The sequence below is a fragment of the Chiroxiphia lanceolata genome, chromosome 24, assembly GCF_009829145.1.
Source record: "Chiroxiphia lanceolata isolate bChiLan1 chromosome 24, bChiLan1.pri, whole genome shotgun sequence".
NCBI classification, from domain to species: domain Eukaryota; kingdom Metazoa; phylum Chordata; class Aves; order Passeriformes; family Pipridae; genus Chiroxiphia; species Chiroxiphia lanceolata.
In genome coordinates, this window is record NC_045660.1 from 6075650 (window position 1) to 6083612 (window position 7963).

At 67.5% G+C, this 7963-nt stretch overlaps 2 protein-coding genes across 2 annotated transcripts; both read right to left on the bottom strand.

Annotated features, from left to right (window-relative positions):
* Positions 1-2444: 2444 nt before the first annotated feature.
* LOC116798146 (platelet-activating factor receptor-like) lies at positions 2445-3452 on the bottom strand. The gene has a single exon (XM_032710317.1). The coding sequence runs from the start codon at positions 3450-3452 to the stop codon at positions 2445-2447; it is 1008 nt and encodes a 335-aa protein (XP_032566208.1).
* A 1890-nt stretch (positions 3453-5342) lies between these two features.
* On the bottom strand, positions 5343-6647 carry TMEM35B (transmembrane protein 35B). The gene is made up of 3 exons (XM_032710030.1): positions 6459-6647; positions 5914-6094; positions 5343-5823 (listed from the first exon to the last, which is right to left on the bottom strand). The coding sequence occupies exons 1-3, from the start codon at positions 6564-6566 to the stop codon at positions 5693-5695; spliced, it is 420 nt and encodes a 139-aa protein (XP_032565921.1). The 5' UTR covers positions 6567-6647; the 3' UTR covers positions 5343-5692.
* Positions 6648-7963: the final 1316 nt, after the last annotated feature.

Consider the following 7963-nt stretch of genomic DNA (forward strand, 5'->3'; position numbering starts at 1 on the left):
GGGTGGGGGGGAACGGGGGGAGCCGCGCGTGGGGCCGGGGAGCTGCCGGCGAAGGGGTGTGCGGGGTGGGCTCTGCCCCGCCGAGCCGGGCTGGCACCGGGACAGGGGGGACCCAGCCGTGGGCATCCCCTGGGGCAGCCGGGGACTGTCACCCACCCCTACCCGTGGCCACGAAACCTGCCCGGGAGGGGATGGGGTGCTGGGACAGCCCTGGGGTGTCAGGATATCCCTGGGGTGCTGCGATAGCCTCGAGGTGTCAGGACAGCCCCAGGGTTCCAGGATAGCCCTGAGGTGCCAGGATAACCCTGGGGTACAAGGACAATTTCGGGGTGCCACCATAGCCCCAGGGTGCTGGGCCAGCCCTGGGCAGGGTAGAACCCCGGGGGCCCAGCCTTCCCCCAGCAGACCGGGGGCCGCCTGCCCGCCGAGCCCCTGGCACCACACCCTGTAATTTGATAATAATTATAATAATAATAATCACGGCGTGCGTGGGCTGGAAGTGCAGGAACAATAACCTGGGTAACGCCTTGCTGCCTGGTGGCAGAAGCAGCGTGGTGGCACATGCCCTGTCCTGGTGCCGTGCTGGCCCTGGAACCCCCTGGCACCCCATGTGGGAGCCCCTGCCCGGCGTGTGGGAGGACACGGCCCAGGCACGTGCCCCGCATGGATTTTTAGGCAGTCGTGTCCATGTCCCAGCTCTGTGGTCCTTGGCCTGGCTGGCCAATGTCCCCAGGCCTTCCCCCTGAACAGGACACCCTGCCAGAGCCAGAGTTTGGGCAGCCCCCATTCCTGGCACGCAGAGAGCCCCCCAAAAGTCCTGCTGCCCCCCCCAGTTGCAGACCCCCCAGGCCCTGCAGCACCCTGCACTGCTGACACGGCTGCTCCTGCTGCACACGGGGAGCAGAGCTCTACCCCCTCCTTCAGCAGTTATATAAAAGGATTAAAATTTAATATGAACTTCAAAAGGGGAAGAACAGGGTGGTCGAAGGCGGCTGGCCCGGGGCCGGGTGCAGAGCAGAGGTACCCTGGGACATGTCCCAGCTCTGCTGAGAAGCAGCACTGCAGCACATGGAGACCTGCTCCATCCAGCCCTGCCCGTGGGGCCAGAGCGAAGTGCCCGGGCACCACGGGCACCACAGACACCCCGTGAGCCCACACTGGGTTAACTGGGCTGGGGTCTGCCTGGGTCACGACGATGCACGATTCTCATGGGGGTCTGGCCTTGCCCCACACCTTCACCTCCCACTGGCAACTAGGTGACCCTTAATAACCCACCACCCAAAGGCACAGCATCACCCACCCGTCCCACTGCCCGCTGCCACCCTGCCTGTCCCGTGCCAGCAGTGCCCAGGCAGCCCATCTCCTCCTGCCCGGTGCCTCACGCTTCCTTCCCTGCACCGGTGGGTGGGAACGTGCTGGAGAGGAGCCCTGTGCTGGGGGAGTGAGACCCCCCGGCTGGGGGGCAGCCGATGCACCCCGGCCCCCCACCATGCCCAGACCCCGCGTGGCTGCGCAGCACCCGCGCTCCCGTCGGTGCGGCAGCGGGAGCGGGGCCGTGCTGGCAGCAGAACGAGCCAGGGCTGGGAAAACACCATCTCCCGCCCCCGCAGCCGCCCACGGCCCCGCAGCTGCTCCGCCGCCCCCGCAGCGCCGGGGCTCGCAGGGAGGGGGCGGCAGGTGCGGGGCTGGGGCTGTGCTGCGCCCACCGGGGCCGCCCACCCGCGGGCAGGGCAGGGGATGGGGCAGGGGGGCGCGGGGCTCAGCCCCCGGTGCAAGAGCAGCCCTGGCACAGGGTCCTGCCGCAGGAGCGGGGCTGGGATGGGAGGCCGGGATGGGGGGCCGGGGGCTGCCCCGCTTCCAGCCCTCCCCGGGCTGCAGGAGCTGCTCGGTGCATGGCACAGGCACCCGCCAGCAAAGAGACTGGGGAAGCCTTTGGCTCATTCGTTTTTAATCCTGGCTGAGAGCAGGAGGGACATGGGCGCGAGGCTCAGGAACGCTGCAGGATGGGACCGGCTGTGGGACCCCAAACAGCCCTGCCCAGGAAGCTCCCGGGCAGCCCAGCTCATGCCACAGGGTTCTTTGGTCATGCTTGTCCCTGTGGGATGGAGATCCCCGGGAAAGGACAGCAACCCCTGGGCATCCCTCCCAGTCCTGTCTCCTCACGTCCCACCGTGACACAGCCCCCCTTGCTGGGCGAGCCTCTCTCCTAGTGCCAGTGCCCCCCTCTCAGTGCCTGCGGCGCAGGGGTAGGATCTGTGCGTGAGCAGAAACTGTGGGCACGTGGAGAAGTGCAGAGAACAGAGCGGGGTGGGAGGAGGAAGAGGGTGCCTGAAGTCAGAGCTCCCCCCACGCTGCTCCCCATCCCTGGCCTGGTCCCAGGGATCCCATCCCACCGGGACTGTGGCACCAGGACGGTCGGGGGCAGGTCCCAGGTGCCCACCCTGCTACGAGGAGGTGAAGGAGGACACACGGGTGCCAGGCACAGGCCCGGGGGGGCCCGGCGGGGGCAGCGGGAGGCACCGGCCGATCTTGCGCAGGGTCCGGCCCAGGTCGGCGCGGAAGCGCCGGATGGAGAAGCAGTACACGAGGGGGTCCAGGCAGCTGTTGAGGCTGAGCAGGGCCACGCTCAGCGCGTGCAGCACGTCCAGAGTGTCGGGGGGCCCGCAGGGCGGCGTGGGGGGCCGGCTGCCCACCCAGGGGGCCAGCGTCAGGTGGTAGGGGGCCACGCAGACCACGAAGACCAGCAGCATCCCCAGCACCATGGCGCGCGCCTGCTGCCGGTGGGAGCCCGGCGAGGCGGCGGCGGCGGGCACCGAGAGCGCCCGGGCGATGGAGGCGTAGGTGCCCAGCACCACCAGGAAGGCGGCGGCGAAGAAGCCCACCATGGCGTAGGCGTAGGCGCGGTGCCGCCCGTGCTGCTCGAAGCAGGCGGTGGCCCCGGCGCGGGCGGGGAAGGTCTGGCGGGCGGCCAGGGTGGGCACGGCGCAGCCCAGCCCCAGCAGCCAGGCCAGGGCGCAGGCCAGCGCGGCACCACGGGGCCCCGTGAGCGGCAGCGCCCGCCGCGCCGCCCGCACCGCGCAGAACCGGTTGAAGCTGATGAGCGCCATGAAGGTGACGGCGCTGTAGGTCGCCAGGTAATAGGCGGCCCCCGCCAGGCGACAGGCGGCCTCCGACAGCAGCCAGTCCCCCCCGGACAGGTAATAGTGGATCCAGAGGGGCAGCGTGAGGTTGAAGAGGATGTCGGCCAGCGTGAGGTTGATGAGATAGATGCGGATGGCCTTCCTCACCTTGCCGCTCTGCAGGAAGACCAGCAAGGCCACCAGGTTGCCCGGCAGCCCCACGCACAGCACCAGGCAGTAGACGACGGGCACCAGCACGAACTGCACCGGGTCACTGGGCAGGCACTCCCCCGTGTGTCCCGTCGGCAGCGGCCCCGGCGCTGAGCTGTTCATCCTGGGCTCCTGCAAAGGCAGGGAACAGTCAGAGGCACAGCCCTCGGGGACAGGGAAGGGGTGTTGACCCACACAGGACACCTCTGTGGCTGGCACCCGCAGTACTGCTGGGCGCCAGAGGCAGAGCCTTCCCGGGGATGCCACTGTGTGCTGGAGGGGCTCAGACCTCACAGGAGATGAGGAGACCCCAGCTATGTCCCCCCATGCCACGAGGGAGCCCAGAGGTTGCCATCAGCCGCCCAGCCAGGGCTCCCCGGGGAGCGGCAGGCGCAGCTGCACCGTGTCCGAGGGACAGAGCCGTGACCAGAGGCACCCGGGGGTGCTGTGCTGGCTCCAGCCGGCAGCTGCAGGGCTTAACACCTCCCACACAGCACGTGCCTGTAGGGCCACCCACCCCAGCCCTCTCCCAGCACCCCAAATCCCCCCAAGAAGTCACCCACCGGCTCAGGGTGCTCCAGAGTGGAGAGACCCAGGCACGGACAGGAGGTAGGAGCATGGGGCCAGCAGCCCCCCGTACCCCCCAGCCCTGCACGGGTAGGTTTGCCTCCAGTTCTAGCCATGGGAAACCACGTTGTGCCGCAGTGGCTGTATCCAGGGCTGCAGCTATTTCACCTCCCATCACCGCCTGCCCACACCTCGCCGACAGCACTGAGTCACCAGCTGGTGTTTTCCAGCATGGCAGGGCCGGATTCGGCACACGCAGCACCCAGCACCGGGCCGAGGCATGGAGGGTGTGAGCTGCTGAGCCTGGGGGGGATTCGGGCCTTCAGTTGGACCCCTGAGGGCCCCTGGATCCCTCAGTTGTCCCCCTTTCCTTCTCCTTCCCCCACCGTTAGCACCGGGGATGCTCCATGTCACCCACCCCACGATGGTTACTCACCCCACCAGGGCGGGCTGGAGAGGCTGCGTCCCCTCCGGCTGCTCCTCACTGTCTGATCCAGCCAGGCTGGGGAAGTCTTTAAGTGCTGGGGGAGGCAGGGGCTGCCTGACCTCCCCGCCACCATTCCAAGCCCCCCTGCGGGACAGCAGCTGGAGTGGGAGAGCACCTGTGTGTGTATGTAATGGGGGATTCCCTGCTGGAGCCACGCTAAGACCCCCCGCGCCGGCTGCCGGGGCTGGGGGCATGTGGGGGTGGCCAGGACTGTTGACCCCCTGCGTGCCCCCAGCCACATCCAATACCATTTCCCAGGGCCCTGCTCCCACCCACGCCCGGATGAAAGCAGTGGAGGGTCAAGTTTCTGCACCCGGCAGCTGGGGGAAAAGGGGATGCCCTGAAGGGATCAAAGCAGGAATCTGCCTCCCCCCAGCTCTTGGTGCTTTTGTTGGCTTCAAAGCTGGATTTAGGGGGAGCAGCATCCCAGGCCTCCCAAGCTCTGTGAGCACCCAATTCACTGCTTTGCGTGGCCCTGCAATTTATGGGTGTTCCTGCTGGGCGTGCAGGGGTGTTGTACCCCCTGTGCTCATCCCAGTCTCACCCCACAGCCATCCCAGCCCACGTCCCAGGAGATGTGCTGGGTTCAGATGCGATCTTGGGGTTCATGCCCATCTGGGATGGCAGAGTCATCTTGTAGGAGCAACATCCCCAAAAACACGTGGCTGCCCAGGCACACTGTCTGGGGGTTGTGGTGCTGCTGTCACGCCCTGGATGTGCAGCAAGTGGCCTGGCACATTGCTGGGTGGCTCCAGGCGGCTGGGGGGGTCCCACCCCCACACGGGCTCTCCCCGCTGTCCCTCTGTCTCCACACCAGCTGCCACCAGCTCCCACGTGTCCCCAGGCCTTCTCTGCAGGCGCTGCTCCTGGGGACTGGGGCCTCCAGCCGCAGGAGGTCCCTTCAGCCACCACAGCTCAGCACGGGGGGGGGAGGCAGAAATAAACAGGAAGGCAAAATATGAAAAACAAGAGGGTTTATTCCAAAATACGAAAGCCCCCAGGAGAGCAGAGCCAGCCCCTGCTCGGCGTGGCCAAACGCCGGGAAGAGCCAGACACCTTGTGCAAGTTTAGCAACGGAGCTGCCGGAGCGGCGGCGGTGCCACGGCAGTGTCACAGTGGTGCCACGGCCCCAGCCCACAGCACCAGCCCACAGCATGGGGACAACCAGCACCAGGGTCCCTGGCAGAGGCAGGAGAGGACACACCGGGCCTCAGCAGCAAGTTACCATGCAGGAAGCGATGCCATCCCTGAAAATATCACGCAGGCATCGCTTCCCGCCGTCCGAGCCATCCGTCCTTCCCGCCTCCGGTCACTCGAACTTGGGCCGGGGGGCAGCCGGGTACCCGCGGATGTTGAGCAGCAGGAGGAGGCCGAGGCAGAGGGTGGCCGGGGCACACATGGCCAGCGGCTCCCGCAGCGCCAGCAGCGTGTAGATGGCACCTGGGCGAGGAGCAGAGCGTGGGAATGGGGGTCCCCAGCCGAGGATCCCCCCAGACCCCGTGGGGGTGGCGGGTGCCCGCTGGCTCTCACCGATCATGACGACGCTGAGGACGAAGTTGCTGATCTCCTGCAGCAGTTGGGGCCCAAGTGCCAGCAGCAGCCCGGCCGTCGCCTCCACCCAGCCCACGGCCGCCAGGTACCCGCCTGGCTCCGGCACGAACCCCAACTCCTTCAGGGGAAACACCTTGGCAAAGCGCACGAACTCCGACGCCTGGGAAGGGTGGGAGGGGAGCGGGGCAGCCCTGAGCCTGGGGCTGGGGGGTACAGCCCCTCCAGGGGGTTTGCTTTGCTCTGCTCTGCCCTGCACCCCAAGGGGATCAACCCTGCACCCTGAACGAGTCAGCCCTGCACCACAAGTGACTCAACCCTGCACCCTGAGGGGGTCAGTCCCACGCTCCACGGGGCTCAGCCCTGCACCCCAACCTGCTCATTCTCGCTCAAGGCTCAGCTCCGCACCCCAATTTACTCATTCCCCCCAAGGGCTCGGTCCTGCACCCCAAAGGGCTCAACCCTCCACCCCAACCTGCTCATTCCCCCCGGGGCCGGCCCTGCGCCCCCCTCGCCCCCTCGCTCACCATGTGCCGGTGCAGGTCGGCCGAGAGCCGGTCCGAGAGCTTCAGGACGCCGGTCAGGAGGAAGAAGAGCCCGAGGAAGACGCGGAGGGCGGTGAAGGCCGCCGCCATGGCGGGACGGGCGGGCCCGGGGGCGGAGCGGGGAGGAGCGGGCCGGCCCCGGGGAAGGACCGGCCCCGGGGAAGGACCGGCCCCGGGGAAGGACCGGCCCCGGGGAAGGACCGGCCCCGGGGAAGGACCGGCCGGGGGGATGGACCGGCCCCGGGGAAGGACCGGCCGGGGGGATGGATCGGCCCCGGGGAAGGACCGGCCGGGGGGATGGACCGGCCCCGGGGAAGGACCGACCGGGGGGATGGATCGGCCTCGGGGAAGGACCGGCCCCGGCCCCGCACAGACACGGCCCTCCCAGCCCCGGGGTGCTGCCGGGGAAGGGGGTGCTCAGATCTGCAGCTTCACCCCCCGCCAGCAGCAACATCCTCCCACCAAAACAGAACGGGAGAGGGACAAAAAAAAAATGGGAAGGAGGAGAAAAAACCGCACCCGAAATCCTACAGCTTGGTGGGCTCCGTGAGCGGGTGCGACCCACGGCAGCACCCGCCGGCCGGGGATGGGACGGGACAGGCAGGGCACGGACGGTGCTGCCCGTGGCTCTGGGGGTCACACAGGGCACGGACAGTGCTGCCCGTGGCTCTGGGGGTCACACAGGGCACGGACGGTGCTGCCCGTGGCTCCGGGGCCAGGCAGGAGCCGGGTGAGGAGGCAGCAGCATGAGGAGGCCGGTTTGGGGTGACGGGGGTGGCCCCCGCGCTCCCCGGTCCTGCGTCACCGCCTGCGCCAGCACCGAGCTCCCGGCAAAGGCAGCCCGGCACTGGCGAGGGGCCCGGGGGAGCCGCGGGCACTGACGTGTGTGCAAGTCAAGTGGAAATATTTTTTTAATGCCAGTAAGTCATGAGAGCGGGAGGCGTTTTCCAGGCCCCAGGAAGCAGCGATGGGGGACAGGGAGCACGGCCGGGCTGGACCCGCAGCGACCCCGCTCAGCCAGCGCCGGGCAGGGGCTGCCACAGGCACCGGTTCGACAGCGAGCAGGGGCAGTGACTATTTTTACTCCTGGCAGCACATGATTCCCCAGCTCGGCTGGGAGAGCCGCGGCCAAGGAGCTGCGTGCCATGGTTTGGAGCTCTCCCTGCTCCAGCTGGCACGTGTGGAATGACAGACAGCGACAGGCCAGGGCAGGCTCCAGCCCGTGGTGGCTTGGAAAGCTCCTTGGGAGAAAAGGAATTTAAAAAAAAAGACCAAACCCTGAACAAAGGATTGCAGCAGCTCAGCAGACCCACAGGGCTGGGGCATCAGGGCATCTGTCACTGCTCTCAGGATATTGTTCAAGTGTAGCTGCTCTCAGCCTCTGATTTTTTATTAATTACAGGAGCTACTTAATTTGGTAGAAGCAGGTGATTGGCTTCACCAGCCAAAGGACAATAACCTAAGGGGTGGTAACAGCCACCACCAGC

What these genes read in the sequence shown, in the direction of transcription:
- TMEM35B (XM_032710030.1), bottom strand. Translation starts at nt 6,566, where the DNA reads ATGGCGGCGGCCTTCACCGCCCTCCGCGTCTTCCTCGGGCTCTTCTTC. An exon ending in CCGACCTGCACCGGCACATG is followed by an intron (nt 6,095 to 6,458) that starts GTGAGCGAGGGG and finishes CACCCTTCCCAG; the next exon opens with GCGTCGGAGTTCGTGCGCTT. An exon ending in CCTCAGCGTCGTCATGATCG is followed by an intron (nt 5,824 to 5,913) that starts GTGAGAGCCAGC and finishes CTCCTCGCCCAG; the next exon opens with GTGCCATCTACACGCTGCTG.
- LOC116798146 (XM_032710317.1), bottom strand. Translation starts at nt 3,452, where the DNA reads ATGAACAGCTCAGCGCCGGGGCCGCTGCCGACGGGACACACGGGGGAG.